Source organism: Ursus maritimus, unplaced genomic scaffold, assembly GCF_017311325.1.
Source record: "Ursus maritimus isolate PB19 unplaced genomic scaffold, ASM1731132v1 scaffold_32, whole genome shotgun sequence".
Lineage (NCBI taxonomy): Eukaryota > Metazoa > Chordata > Mammalia > Carnivora > Ursidae > Ursus > Ursus maritimus.
In genome coordinates this window covers 21,704,047-21,719,600 of record NW_024425786.1, presented here as the reverse complement: position 1 = coordinate 21,719,600, position 15,554 = coordinate 21,704,047, and the positions used below count along the sequence as shown (strand labels likewise).

The following is a 15,554-nucleotide window of genomic DNA, read 5'->3' as shown; positions in this document are numbered from 1 at the left end:
GGAAGACAATATCCACCTCTTCAGACATCTAAGGGACTGAAGCTTGGGAAGAAGCCTTTGCCCAAACTCAAACAACAAACTGAAAGAGAGCCCACCAAAAATCTTGTCGCCACTGTTTTTCCTGCTACACTACAGTATCAGGATTCTTTGGGTTATCACTTACAGAGAGTTGACTCAAACTTGGTTTATAAAAAAAGAAGTTAAAAAAAAAAGAAGAAGTTAGTTGGTTTCTGGAACTGGGAAGTACAAGAGATGGAGGGCTTCAGGCACCACTGGATCCAGGAACCCCATTGATATCAGAACTCATTCTCTTATTCTCACTAGTTCTCAGATGGAATCTCCCCACATAGTGATGTAATAACATCAACAAATATTTATTGTCTACTCCCTTTGTACCAGGCACTGTTCCTAGCACTTTGTATATATTTAACTCAGTTATTCCCACAATAGGAGGTAGATATGAGACAAACGTAAAATATTAAGCAACTTGCCCAAGATCACCCAGCCAGTAAGTGGTAGAGCTGAGATTCAAACTGACCTTTCATAGGTGGCCACCAGCATCCTGAGGTTTGCGTCATCCTAAAAACAAACAGATGAACACAATCTGTCCAGCACAGCCATATCCATCTGCTAGCAGGACTCTGACCGACCCTGCCTGGTACTTGCTCATCCACGATCCCCATCATGTCCAGCACTGTCACTGCAGGCATCTTTACTGCAAGCATTTTCGTGGCATGACTAATTGGCCATAAGGCAACTTTGCTATAAAAGATAAAATCGTAAAAAATGAAAGAGGGATGTTTATTAAAATGGACATCATGAAACATGAAAAATAAGTAACAAAATTAAAGACTTTTGCAAAATACAAAATGTGGGAATACATTCAAAATGTATAGTGTAGATTCACGGCAATACTGCACAAATACTGATTTTATTTCGTGATCCACAAAATGTACCTAAGTGCTTGCCTTTGAAGTCTTTTATTCCTAGTATCATACAATTTTTTGTGCTTGTTGATTCATCTCCCGAATTTGTATCATGCTTTTTTTTTTTTTTTTTGCTAAAATTTCTTTCTTGATTAAGAGAAGTATCAGTTTCCAAATGCTAGGATGCACATTTGTAACTGAGCTTTGTATTGTGTTGTGAAAGCCTTTTGTACTGTTGTCTGGTTTTGGCATATTGTCACATTTCTATTGATAGACGTTCCAAAGTTCTCTGGGAAATGTGGGCTCAAAACTCTGTGCTACTGTATAGACCATTATGAGGGCTAAGGTATATACAGTATAAAACAGAAGGACTGTGTCAATGGAGAAATGAAACCAAACTGTCAACCAGAATATGAAACCAACAAACTGTCAAACCAAACTGTCAACGGTTATTTTTTTACCTTTTTATGGCAAAATTGCATTATGGCTAATGAACTATATAGCAAAAATGCTTGTGGCAAAGATGCTTATGGCCTAAAACCACCAGAGGTGTGGGGTTGGGCCATTCCAGTTGCCCCAGCTGAGTCTCTTGCCCACCCCTGTGGTTCAGAGGATGAAGCTTTGTGATTCATAGCTTCTGAGGTTAGGAGGAACAGTTCTAGAAAGAAAAAGATACCAGGCAGGAAAAAACAGTAAAAGCAGTCTACTAGAAGCTCTTTTCTTCTCTGAGATCAGAAAAGCTGCCAAGAAGGGCGCCTGGGTGGCTCAGTCAGTTAAGCATCCAACTCTTGATTTCGGCTCAGGTTATGATCTCAGGGTGGTGAGATCCAGCCCTGTGTCAGGCTTCGAGCTGGGCATGGAGCCTGCTTGGGATTCCTCTCTCCCTCTCCCTCTGCCCCTCCCCCCCCAAAAGAAAAGAAAAGCTGCCAAGAATGGCCCCACTCTCCCCTGCAGCCCCACCTGGCAGTGGAAGAGCCTAGCCATCTGAGCAGAGAGCTGCAGGATTCACTGTATTGAGAGGGAGTGGTGCTTTGTGCCAGCCCCTGTCAGACACAGTCTCTGCCCTCAAAGTGTTCTTGTCTGGGGATGGGGAACCCAGGAATGGCAAAACAACACTTCACACAATATAAGCTAGTAAGCGCTGTGAAGAGAGGGTGGACACAAAGGCAAGAGTCCCCCATCTTGGGAAGCATGAGGAGAGGCTTAGTGGTGCTTGAGCTCAGTCTGGAAGACTGAGTAGAAGCACAGCCAGTGGGCTAGGTGAGGAAGGGCTTCCAGGCAGGGAGTGCAGTGTGTGCAAAGGTGTGGCGGTGGGAGAAGGCATGGCACTGTCAGAACTGCAGGGTGTGGCTGGGTCCCGGCTGGCCCGAGGGAGACACCAGATGAGGCTGTAGAGGTGGGGGGGCCCTACTCATGGAGGCTCACATCTATGGTCAGAGAGAGCCCAAGGAAGAGTTCAGAAGTGTGAGTGGACCAGACTTGGGCACTGCAGAGAATGTTCTGGAAAGGCAGAGGGTGGAGGCAGGAAGCCAGTAAGGAGGTGGCTAAACAGTTCAGGCTTCACATGAGAAGGGTCTGAACAAGGCAGTGCCATAGGGCCTGAGAAGACAGGATGGAATTAGGGGCTAAAGGAACAGAAGTCGGTCACTAGATTTGGAGAGAAGAATGAGGGGTGTCTGCCAGAGGTGCAGGTAATCGCATGGGTGGAGGAGGTGGGTGTCAGCCAGAACGGGGATTTCTCCCTGGACAAAAGGTCAGTCTTTCCCACCAGGTGCCAAAGAGCATGAGGATTTTATAATGGCTGGGACTATAATCGACTCCATTTAGTCAGCAAGCATTTCGTGAGCCTTTGCCGTGTGCGGGGCTCTGGCAGACAGCAGTGAACAGACGTGGTCTTTCTTCTGGTGAAGGCTGCAGGTTAGTAAGAGTGACTGTCATTAAACAGAGCAGTCCTCAACTGGCCAGACCTTGGCCATCCTTCATGGTACTGAGCTATGCCCATAGCCAGCATTTCTCCCACAGGCAGCCAGTCCCCAGGGAGACTGAGCCAGAGAATGTGCGGACTGACTTACTCATTGGAAACGCTCAAAACCCTCCCGAGGCAGCAGTGGCCTGGGAATCCCGTTCCACTGCCATAGGTGACCTTGTTGAAGCCACAGCTACTTTGAGCCTCAGTTTTCTCATCTCTACAATGCAGCTAACAGTCGTTGCTTGGCATATCCCAACTCAATCGTGCAGCTCAACTGAGGGAAGACACAACAATTTTGACAAACTAAGTTTCTGTACGCATTAGATCAGGGTCAGCAAACTTTTTTTTGTGAGGGCCAGTTGTAAATTTTTTAGGGTTTGCAGGCCATACTGCCTCTGCTTAGCTCTGCCATCCTAAACAGCCATGGACAATACCTAAGAAGTGAGCATGACTATGATCTGATAAAACTTGGTTTACAAAAACACGTGGTGAACCAGGTTGGGCCCATGGCGGTAGTTTGCCAACCCCTGCATTGGATGGTAGAGATGGTTAAGGGCCAGTTGCGCAAGAGTGAGGAACGGAAGTCCTGAGAACTAGGGCGTGGGACTTAGGATCAGTAAAGAAAACCACGGGACATTCCACATCTATGTACTAGGCACAGTGATCATCTGTACAAATGTCATTGCGTTTAACCTTCACACTATGACATGAGTGTCAAAAAAGGTGCAGTGATAATTCTAAGTTGCACAAATCGTTAATGGCAGAGCTGGGATTTTAAAACAGGTTCCCCACTCCTAAGGTCTAAGGGTTTCTACTTTAAAACCCTGAAAGCCCTTGGTTCTGACCATGGGCACTCCCCTCATCCCACCCAGCTTCTCTTAAGAAGAGGATTAGGGTCTGCCAAGCCCCAGAAATTCATGTCAAGGCTAGATTTCCATTGTCGTGCCATCAAGGGGAATTAGAAAACATGATTTCATGCATAGGGGACCCTACAGTAAGCATCTAGTGCAGAGTAGATACCGTACGTGTTGGCAAGATAAATGGGGGCCATGGTTATGAAGATGGCAATGAAGATTTGAAAACCAGGCTGGGTGGAGAGATTGCCCAGGTACCTCCTAGATTCTAAAGGAACCCTTCAGTTTTCCAGTGTCTTGTCTTCTCAGCCACAGATCTACTCTGGGACTGACGTAACCCTTAACAAAGTGTGTTCCTGCCTCCTTTCTCCACTGCCTGGTCCCTGAAGCCCACATTCTCTCCCTCCCTCCTACAACACAATTACTAGTCACCTAGGCTGTCCCCTCCTCTCCACACCTGACCATGTGGTGCCAGGGTACTGGCACTGCTAGGCGAATCCTAGCAACTGGGTGGGTGCACACACTCCAGAGCTTTGGAGGCATAGGCCAAGGACCCCTGAGGCCCACAGCCACCAGACACTGAGCCAGCAAGGCTCCAAATAGTTTCTCTAAGGTGACCTAATGAGTATGTGGTGGAGCCAAGGCTTGAATCTGTGTCTGGCTAACTCCAGGTCTGTCCTCCTCGCTCTGCTTTACATGGGATCCCACCTGCATGGGTGAGTACCTGTCAGACGGCAGGTTGTAATCCATTAGCAAAATCGATCTAGGGGATTGCAAACAGCATTTTTTTTTTTTTTTTACTAAAATCAGAATAGAATCATGCATCACACATGGTAGGATAAATAGTGTTCCGTGAAACTTTGGTTTCTGTTATATGTATGTGTACATACTTATATATGTGAATGTACTGAGTGACACCATAACTCATGGTTACTCCAGGTCAGGATCATGAAAGTCTGGGTGACGTTCCTCGCCCAAGCCACTTGAGCCAGGGCCCAAGCCTATCTTCCCATCACTCTCTGCCTTGCAGTGGGTATCCTCCCAGTGTGTATCCTTCCATCTTCTGTCTGTCCTGCCTCAGAGCCTCTGCATATGCTTTTTCCTCTCCCTAGAATGTTCTGGATGTACTCTTTGAGTGGCTGGTACCTGTATCCTTTAACTCTTCGCCTGCACCTTCTCAGAGAAGCTGTCCCTGACCCCCATCTCGAGTAATTCTCCCCAGTGTTACTCTCTGCCTCTACAATTTGTAGTTAGTGTATCTGCTTGTCTGGTTCTTGTGTGTTCTCCACTGGAATAAAACTCCATGAAAGGACGGAATGCGTCGGTGCTGTTCAAGCACCTGGCTCACAGTAGGTGCACGCTAAGTATCTGCAGATGGAAGGGGCAGCCCAGATTGGCCAGGCAACTTTGGGCAAGTCACTTCCTTGGTTTCCTGCCCTGTTGAATGAGGAGGTTGAACTCCATGCCCTAAGGGCCTTCTCAACACTGACGTTTTATGATTCTTTTGTCTGCAACTGGAATGTGGGCTGGAGGGGTTTTTTTCGTCTTGTTTGTTTTCTTTTTAAGATTTTATTTATTTGACAGAGAGAGACAGCGAGAGAGGGAACACAAGCAGGGGGAGTGGGAGAGGGAGAAGCAGGCTCCCCACTGAGCAGGGAGTCCGATGCGGGACTCGATCCCAGGACTCTGGGATCATGACCTGAGCCGAAGGCAGATGCTTAACAACTGAGCCACCCAGGCGCCCTGGGCTGGAGGTTAATGATCATTTTTCTCCACTTTATAGGAGTTTGTCATTTCCCTTCTGTCATTTGATTTGTGCAGCAGCTCTTAGAGGAGGCCCGTCAGGCTCTTCTTGCCAGTGTCATTTACATAATAGGGTAACCAAAACTCAGTGACTTAGGAATTTGCTCAACTAGCTGGCCAGCAAAACCAGGTCCCAAACCTAGGCCTTTGACCCCTACTTTCATGCTTTTTTCCGTAATACCACCCAAGTCAACCTGCCCTCGATGAGGAGAAGAAGGACTGAGTGGGAAAATGGGGGCTTTCACAGCTTCTCTTGCCCATGTCACGACGTTACTCAGAGTCTGGTAGTTTCAGATCCTTAGGCACCTGCTGGGCAGCATGAGCTACGTCTAATGGTAACTAATGTGGGAAATCTACCTTACGTAACTATCATGAGGACTCACAGAGATTCAAAAGGACTTCACGACCTTCCTTTTTCTCTAAGTGGTACTTGAAAGCTGACATCTTAGGCACCCGTTTACTGAGGAGGGTGACTTGGGGCCAGGTGTGGAGAGGGATCCTGTCTTACTAGCCTGGACTCATCCCCTGACTCAGGAACCTGGAGGACCGAGGCTGTGTTCAGTGAGGAAGCACTGATCAGCGTTCCGAGTGACCTCCCTCTTCAGAGTGCTGCCACCCTGAGCGTCAATCCCTGCACGGCCTACAGGATGTTGATGGACTTTGAGCAGCTGCAGCCAGGTAGGAGCCCACAGGTGCTGGGAGCAGGCTGGGATCTCCTGACTGGGAGGGGACCCAAATCCTGACCCAGAGACCGTGGGGACTTAACCTGTAAGGGGCTGAGAGGAAGCCAGGCCCCCAACCCGAGTGAGTGTGTAGTTGTTGCTTTTGCTTTGTTAGCTTGGTTCCTAGAAAACATGCTGAAACCTCATGAGGAGAACACTCTGGATAACCGCTGAAGGATCGCATTCCCTAGAGCTTGGGATGGAATTCTGTCGTTCAGCAAAAACATGGAGCTTTGCTAAGCTCTGGGATACAAAGCCAGACAAGATAGACACAGTGCCTGTGTTTCCAGTAAAATGCTGAACTTAGTAATTCCACTCAGCATTCATATGACACTTTCCAGTTCACATAAGTGCCTTTACATGCATTAAACCTTCAAAGCAGTGCAGTGAGGTTGGTATGATTGCTAGAGAGCTCGGGCCCCAGGCAGAAAACCTGGGTCTGAACCCCAGCTTCACCTCTCACTGTGAACTGACCTCTCAGATCATCACATGTGTCACCCATAAGATGGAGAGTAAGGGGTTGTGAGGGTTAACGGAGACACTGCAGTGTGACACTCAGCGCAGCGCCTGGCTCACAGCGCGGTAACTCTGCACTATTTTAGTATTCTTCCTGTTCAGAAACGAGGAGACTGAGGTCCAGAGAAGGAAATTGCTTACATGAGATCACTCAGCAAGGAAACGACAAAGCCAAGTGTTCTATTCGGGGTTGCCTGAAAGCAGAGCCTGAGACAAGGACTGAGGGTGGACAGTTTGCAGGGGGAGGTGATCCCAGGAAGCAGAAGTGAGGGGATGGGGAGAGCGAGATGGAAGGAGGAAAAGTCAGAGAAGGCTGATTACTACTGTGGGCGAGCAGGGCTCAGTCTTGCTGGGAGGGGGGCCTCTCAGGACCTTCATGGAACCCACCTCACAATTAGCCTCCCATTGACAGGAGGCTGGGCTCATCCCCATCGTTGGAGGGTCACCCTGCACACTGTGCATGTCCAGGGGCTAGAGAAATCGCCTGGTCTAGCTCTGCCATGTGGATGACGACACTGGGGCGGAGATGCTGGAGCACGATAAGCTTAGGTAGCCACTGCTACTCGAGGCAAAACCAGTCCAGCTTCCCGCGAAGAGAAGTGCAGGTCCTCACAGCTGTGCCAGCTGTCGTGGGAGCCTTTGGTGGAAAAAGCGAGCAGGTGACCAGGGACCTTTGCCCAGGTCCTGGTGCAGGAGGCTTTTTGGTCACCTGCATCTCATCCTGTCAGGCCTCCTCTGCTTTGGACCGCAGCTGGACATCAGGGCATTCTGACAGCTCCCCACCTCAGCAGCCCGTGGTGCATCTCTCCACTTGCCTGCCTCTGGGCAGGTGTGGCCTGGGCTAGATCCGTGTTTTCTAAGTTGTCATACCGAGCCATAGTGAGAATTACAGCTTACACTGTAATCCAGTACATAGATACATGTGAGTATGTATATGATGGAAACCAAAGTTTCATGGAGCAGTATTTACCCTTATTGTGTGTGGTGCACTATGTTCTTTCTAATTCTATTTTCTGGAATTTTAACCAAAAAAAAAAAAAAAATGCTGTTTGCAAACCACTGGGTTGATTTCATAACCCACTAATGAGTGACAGTCTATGTACTGACTCCTGGCTACAGAGAATGGGCATTCTTCCAGGAACTTCCCCGTGTCTGCAGCACCGGATCCCTGCATTTCAGATCACATTTCAGGCATAACAGAGCACCTTCCTGGACGCAATGGCCTCTGACTAATGAGGAGCATCCTGATGGGTGCTCCCAGGACTCCTGTCTCATGGGGAGTAAACTGAGGTCATGACCTGTCCCATGTTACGGTCAGTTACAGTCAGTGAGGGGAGCTGGGACTCACACCAGGTCCGTCTCATTTCAGAGCCCACGTTTTCCCCAGTATGCCATGCTGCCTCCCCCATTGGCTACTTCCAAAGCCAGGCCTGAGCTTTGACCCCAGACTACCTTTAGGACCCTGTTTCTGGAGGTGCGGGTTTCTCCAGCACAGTTCTAAACCCATTTCAAGGCAGTGTGCCTGTACTAAGCAGCACAAAGGGGGGATATAGCGTGGCCGTGCCCTCAGGAAGCTGCAGGCTGCAGGCTCTCGCCAGAAATGGACCTATGCACCACCAAGTGTAAGCCAGGGCACACCACCTGCAGAGTGCCGGGGGAACACACACAGGGAAGATGGGAAGGAAGCCACGCCTGAGCTGTGCTTCAAAGGGTATGTGGGATTTCAAAACGAAGGAAGAGAGAAGTAGGGAAACATTGCAAACCATGGAAATAGCTTAAGCAGAGATATGAGGACCTAAAAATCAGGAGGATGATGAACGATATAAAATCATTTACACAGTGGGGTCTAAATTATATACAGTGTGGACTCTGAATTGTCAAGTCCTGGGAGGCACCGTGGGTGTTGTGGAATTTTGGGGGGCATTGGGAGAAGAGTAAGCAAGACTCCAAGGTCTGAGAAGGCTCAGCAGCCAGGTCCTGGGTCATTTTGAGCCTGAGGACTCCCCTCTCTTGCCCTACAATAGGATCCCAGGCAGGAAGCGCTTGACCTGTTACAGGTCTCCGGGGCTTGACTTGGGTCTCTTCCTGGCTCCACAGGAGACTGTGTCATCCAGAATGCGTCCAACAGTGGAGTGGGGCAAGCAGTCATACAGATCGCCGCGGCCCTGGGCCTGAGGACCGTCAATGTGGTCCGAGACAGGTGTGTGGGGAGACCTGATCCCAGTGCAAGCGACTTGGGCCTTCCGCCCCACCGCCGCCCCCCTCCCGGCCCCCGCATCCCTGCAGGTGCCCCCAGCTCCACCAGAGGGCGCCCGTGCATAAGCAGTCCGCCGCCACCGCCTGCCCGAAAGGAGGCCCAGGCGGCCTCTGGCTGTAGGATGAGCAAACATCCCAAATGTAAAGGGAGAGCAGGAAGGAGGTGAAGCCCGCCCTTGCTGAAGACTTTTTGAGAGTTTTTGACACTCTTGTGATAACCCATGATCTCAAAGCCATAGTTCGTATTTGGGAATCCCTGAAGCTGTTATTCCTACTGTGAACTGTCTAACCCAGGGCCCTTTCTTCCCTTGCATCTGTGCGGCACTTTGAACGGCTCTAACTAGGGATGTGAAGGAGATGGGGCAGGCTTGTCATGTCTGTTTTACGGTGAGGAAACAAGTTTCAGAGAAAGGAAGACACAGCAAGTCAGTAAACGACTTCGCTCCCTGGCTCATGCTCTTTTCCGCCATAGCATCCAGTTGACTTTAGCCTCACTGTCAATGAACGTGGCTGTGTCTGTCATGGAAGTCCAGTCTTAGGAGGAGAATCGACGCTCACTTCCCTTCCCTGTCCCCTCAGTTGTGTTAACAAAAATTACTGTTTGTCTTGGTGAAAGAGGCCCGGAGCCACTCCTGGGCTGGAGTGTGTTTGCACAACACCCTGAAGAGCCCCTTGAAAAGCGTGGGGGAAAGGAAATGAAGTTTCTTGTTTCGGTAGGCAAAGTCAGGAAGTGAAATGGCTTCTCCCTGAGCCAGATAGTTTCTCGCACCTTTGAGCTGGCGAGGGCTATAGAAATCACCCCGCAATGCCAGTGAGGGAACTGAGGCCTGGAGGTACTGGGATGTAATGAAATCAGGTAGCCAGCCCCTCCATAAGGCCTGGCTTACACTCAATCCCAGCTTTCCACAAAAAGAAACTCGTGTTCTCGCAGCTGTGTTGGAGGAGTCCTAGGAGCCTATGGTAGAGAAAGCTAGCAGGTGTGACCAAGGGCCATGGATTGTGTTTGGTTTCCAGACCTGACCTCCAGAAGCTGACTGACAGACTGAAGAGTCTGGGAGCCGAGCATGTTCTCACAGAAGAGGAGCTAAGAAAGCATGAGATGAAAAACTTCTTTAAGGTACCTAGGATGAGGGGCATTGTTCCTTCAATCCATGCTCATCTCCCTGGAGAAAGCTGACCTGCTAGAAAGGCTGGGACTGGCCCCGTTGCTCCTCTCCAGATCCTCCCTTTGTCTCTGTGGAAGGGTAAAGCCCATTCCCTCAGCCAGGGGACGGAATGCATTAAGGGCCCAGGTGCTGTGAGGGAGGCAGGAGAGACAAAGTTCAAGAAACCCTGGATGGTGTATAGGTTTGAATGTTTGTAGTGCGACACCTCAGCCCTCACAGCCAGTGTGAATCTCCGAGCTGGGAGAGGACCTGGGGAAGCCGAGGCACAGGGAGGGAAGAGAAAGGAAAGCATTTCCGAAGCACCCTCCTTACATTGTATCTGATAATCCTCACAAAAGCTCTGCAAAGTAGGTGCTGTCTCTTTTCTAGGTGAGAAAACCAAGACTCAGATGAAGGATTCTACCAAGGCAGACAGTTACAAGTCGTGGAGTCAGGGCTCTCTGAACTCACAGCCCCTTAACTTTCCAGAACTTCCACCCCCAGCACACCCAATAGGTGATCAGACCACATCTCAGCCTCCTTCCTCTGAGCCCTGGAGTGACCAAACACACACACTCTCAAGAACACATGCCTCTTAACGTTTCTGAAGCAGGAGATCAACACCTCCCACATAAACTGAGTTGTAAGTGCAGACAAGAGGCGCACTCGGGCGAACTGAAGTCCTTCGAAAAGGAATGTAGACGCCCTCCATCTGTTCTTTCCCGGAGAGGAGTTTTGAACAAAATTCCAAAACAGATAACAGGATTAAGTTGATAAAGCAAAGGTCCTCCTTGGGCAGAGTTTGAAGGCACGAACGTCCCATTTTCTTCGCACCCTCCCTCTGACACGGCACTTGGGCCAGGGAAGCGCTGTTTGTAGCGAGCTTCAAAGCCCGCGCTTACAGCAGCAGCTCCCTCACTGCAGCCTCCTTATTTTCCAGGACATGCCCCAGCCACGGCTTGCTCTCAACTGTGTTGGCGGGAAAAGCTCCACAGAGCTGCTGCGACACTTAGCGTAAGTCCCTCAGCCCTGCAGGTGCACTTGGCCAGAGCTCTCCAGGCCTTTAGCTGGGAAGACTGTTAAGTGACCAAGTCCCAGTGGCCAGTGCGAGCCAAGGCCAAGTCAGCATAACCCTGAGCAGGAAACTGGGACCACAGTCCTGTCCTAGTTATCCAGGCACTTCCTTTCTCAGCCGCCTCCTTTACCAATGACCAAGAGACCCCGGAAGGAGATGGCTAAGCTTTCTGTGAAAGGGAAATAGTTAAGGATTCATAACTAGGGGAATCTTAAAAAGTCCCTTAGTCTTAGTTTGTTAGCTTTTGAATTTTTTATTAGCTTTTAAAAATAGATTCTAATTTTAGAGGTAAAATGATGCTCTTAAAACATTTTGAAAGCATGTAAGGATGCAAAGGATGGGGTACCTGGCTGGCTCAGTTGGTGGAGCATGCCACTCTTGATCTTAGGGTTGTATGTTCAAGCCCCACGTGGGGTGTGGGGATTACTTAAAAAATAAAATCTTAAAAAGAAAAGTACAAAGAAAAAATTAAGCACAAAGGGTCCCTATCATCCCACAACCAAGGGAGAGAAGCATTGTTGACAATATTAACAGTGCATGTCCTTCCCTTGTTTTTTCTGTTAACATAAACTTCTTGAGCTGAGGGGCGCCTGCAAGGATACTTTCCAACTAAAGCGGGAATCCCCGCAACATTAGTTGACACACACTTGCTAGCACTCACTAGCTACTGGGTACAGAAATGGCTGAGACACTGAGGGAACTCTCTAGAATTCACGGGCTAGATGGGAAGATGGGTCATGTGGTCAAAGAGCTGTGCTAGCCATCACTGAGCGCTTCCCCATGCACCAGACTGTGCAGAGTGCTTGGCTTACCCCCCCGATGACCACCCAAGCGAGGGATACTATTCCCATCCCCATTTACACAAGGCCCCGAAAGGGTAATTACCTCGCCCCAAGTTCTGGGAAGTGGGAGGGCCAGGCTTAACGGCAAGTTACTGTGACTGCTGAGCACACCCTTCCGCCCAAGTTCGGGGGGCTCCGGGGCAGCCTGCCATCCCCACAGCACTCGCTCACTGTAGGAGGAGGCCTTGAGCGGGCATTCCCAGTGAAGGCCCTGGAGGCACCAAGCCCCAGCTGTGCTACTTACTAGCTGTGGGCCTGTGGAAAGTTAGACAATACATGAAAAATGGTCCAGGCCTCCGTCTCCTCGTACAGGTTAGTCAGAAGGTTAGTCCAAGGACACCGAGGTGATGCACAAATTGCTACACAGGTGAGAGGTGGCCTTCAGTTTTCTCACTGTAAAGCCGGAGTGATAAAAGTGCGCCTCTGCGGTTACGGGAGACTTCACCAAGCCAGTGCACGTGGAAACGCTCGGACCTGTGCCCGGCGCCCAGAAAACGCCTAGTGAACGTGAGCCGTTCTGATTAGAACAAGTGCAGTGCAGGGGGATATGGGGGGAGGCTTGATCCCCCCCAGAAGCTACTTTCTGGAACAGGTGTCAGCTAAAGGGAATTTAAGACCAAACTACCCCCCAGCCTCCCAAAGAATCAGCTGCGTCCCACAGCAGCTTCTTCCATTTTGTAGATCACAAAGCACCCCCTCACCTGCCATCATCCTCCAACAAAACTCCGAAAAGAGCCCGGGAGTGGGGAGGGGAACACAGGTTAAGTCGAGCTTGGGAAGTCCTAGCTTACTTTTTTTAAAAAACCATTTGAGCCTCTCCTTTGATGGCTGGGGCGGGTGCAGGTGAGAGACAGCAGGTCCTGGCGGGCCCCGCCTACCACGAGAGGGCAGCCGCCCGCCGTCCTCTGCCCCTCCCACACCATTCCCAATGTGTGTAGCCACCTCATCTCACTGCTCCTTTGAGTCGGCGCGGACAGGTGAAGGGGGGGGGTCTGCGCCAGTGTCTGCGCACTGCCCAAGGCCGTACATCTAGGAGTGGAGGGGAGCCAGGACTAATCTCACGTGGCCTGGGCTTTTCTCAGCAGAGCACGCTTCTTTGCAACACTTCATCCAAGCCCGACCGGGTGGTGAGACCAGTGAGTTCCCAATCTGGCTCAACATAGTGTCATCTGGCGGGGGTGTTTGTCGGTCGACTTGAATAGAGATCCTTGCTTCCTGATTCATTAGCTCTGGGTTGGACCTCAGAGTCTGCAGTTTTTGAAACCTTCCCAAGGATTCTGAGAGCCAGGTTCAGGGGCCAGGGTTGGAATAGAAGTGTTCTGGCAGGACTGAGTAGGGCTCTATCTCCGCCTACACCCACTCTGTTCTCTCTGGACTCTTCAGGCCTGGGGGAACCATGGTGACCTACGGGGGAATGGCCAAGCAGCCCGTCATAGCCTCTGTGGTAAGCTGGTGGGGGAGGCAGGCGTGGACACAGGCCTGGATGCCGCAGTTGTCCAGACCCACAGGTGCCCTTGTCCCTGGAGGGAGTCTACCTCAAGCAGCATCTGAAGTGCTTGCCCTCAGAGCCCCAGGTCGTCCTTCTTGTGTCCACAGAGCCAGCTCATTTTTAAGGATCTCAAACTTCGAGGCTTTTGGTTGTCCCAGTGGAAGAAGGACCACAGTCCAGGTGAGTGGATGCCGGCCCCATCACCAGGGGTCACACGAGAGGGCAGTGCCAACTGCAGAAGTGACCCGCCATCCCGAGGCCTGGACAGGTGATGAGTTCCCCAGCGCCACAACAGGTTGAAGGAAAATAGCCTCTAGCTACAGCTGCGGTCAGCAAATAGGTACTGGGCTCGACGGGGCTGGTCCCAGGGGTGGCAGCATGAACAAGGCAGACACTGTCCCCATCCTGAGCAGCTGCCAGTGGGGAAGAGACTGCTGTGGAAGACAGCCATGTGCAGAGAACAGACCCTGGAGCCAGCCGGCCTGGGTTCAAATCCTGCTCCCACCACTGGGAGCCACTAGGGATAGGTTTACCCAGCCTAGCCGTGGGACCTGGACAAGTTCCTTAACTTCTGTCTCAGTTTAAATATCATAGTTGTCTAGATATTGTTAGCCTTTGGAGGAGGAAACTGAGGTTCAGAGTGGTTAGGTAGCTTGCCCAGTCTCCCCACGTAAGGAGTGGTGCAACCACAATGTAAACTCGTCTCTTTGACTCCAGAACCTAAGCCAGTACGCCATCCTTCCTCTAGTGGACGACTGGCTGCCCAGAGTGTGTCCGCCCCCCCCCCACACACACTGAGAATGAAGAATCACGTGGAGTTTTCCAAGTGAAGGGGAGGAAAGTGGTGGCATCAGTGGCTTGTTTCAGGCTGGAAAAGTAGCCTGTGGAAAAGCCCATCGCAGGGAGTGGGGACCTAAACAGATAGGTTGTGACCAGATTATGAAAGGCTTTACAACCCTTCTTAAGGAGCTGAGACTCCATCTCAAAGGCAAATGAATAGCCACCGAAGTGTTCTAAACAGGGGACATGATTAGATTTGAATATTGCATGAATTGATGTCTATGAAAAACCACTTCTCAGCTGAGGCCTTCACTTCTCATCTTCCTGAAGGCCCTGGGAAGGGATGCTGGGGACCTCAACTTGTGGGGTTCTAAGGGAGTCTGGGCTCTCAGGGAAAGCTCCTTTCCCTGAGCAAAGCTCATCTGTTCCACATCGGCGGCATGCCAGGCACACCCACCCCCTCCCTGTGCCTCTTCTAGCCGCCCTGCCTCAGAGTACTCCTGCCCCTCCCACCATTCAGGACTCTCGGTTCCTCCCCAGTCAGGTTCTGTGGGTCTGAGCCCTCATCGCCACCACTCTGCCTGACCACCAGCTCCTGGGGCCACTCCCCACGTTCCTGTCCTACCCCACCAGGGATCAGGCTGCCTCCACAGCCTCCCTATCCCTGGTCAAGCCTGGGCTCTCGAGGCTTTCCTAGAGTTGAGCGCCTGCTCCCTAGAGTTGAGCGCCCGCTCCTGCCACCGGAGGCAGCCCATGCTCTGTCTTGACGTGCCCTGCCACTGCACCTCTGACTTCCTCAACTTCCCACAGCCCAGTTCAAGGAGCTGATCCTCACGCTGTGCGGTCTCATCGGCCGAGGCCAGCTCACAGCCCCTGCCTGCTCCGAGGTCCCCCTGCAGGACTACCACCATGCCTTGGAAGCCTCAATGCAGCCGTTCGTGTCTTCAAAGCAGATTCTCACCATGTGCTAATGGCAGAGGAGCCGGAGTGAGGTGGGAGGGAAGACAGATCGGCAGGACTGGTTTCTGGCGCCTGGGTCAGGGCCCTCTCAGCCTTTCCCAGGCTGCCCTGTCCTCACCTCACCATCACTTCTGACCAAGAGGGTTGTGAAGCCAGCCAAGGCTTTCCCCAGGGCCAGCCCCAGGGTATCTAATAAAGTCAACTTCCTAAAAACAAA

General features: G+C 50.9%; 1 protein-coding gene across 3 annotated transcripts in view; it reads left to right on the top strand.

Moving 5' to 3' along the window:
• MECR (mitochondrial trans-2-enoyl-CoA reductase) overlaps positions 1 to 15,554 on the top strand; it is a 29,406-nt gene extending 13,852 nt beyond the window's left edge. For 2 of the 3 annotated variants that reach the window (XM_008694495.2, XM_008694494.2), the window contains exons 4-10: positions 6,087 to 6,230; positions 8,888 to 8,990; positions 10,061 to 10,163; positions 11,132 to 11,205; positions 13,492 to 13,552; positions 13,705 to 13,777; positions 15,188 to 15,554. In XM_008694495.2, coding sequence (XP_008692717.2) covers positions 6,087 to 6,230; positions 8,888 to 8,990; positions 10,061 to 10,163; positions 11,132 to 11,205; positions 13,492 to 13,552; positions 13,705 to 13,777; positions 15,188 to 15,348 — 719 coding nt within the window. In that variant the 3' untranslated portion in view covers positions 15,349 to 15,554. The remainder of the gene's footprint in view (positions 1 to 6,086; positions 6,231 to 8,887; positions 8,991 to 10,060; positions 10,164 to 11,131; positions 11,206 to 13,491; positions 13,553 to 13,704; positions 13,778 to 15,187) is intronic. The other variant, XM_040619144.1, reaches the window with a different exon arrangement.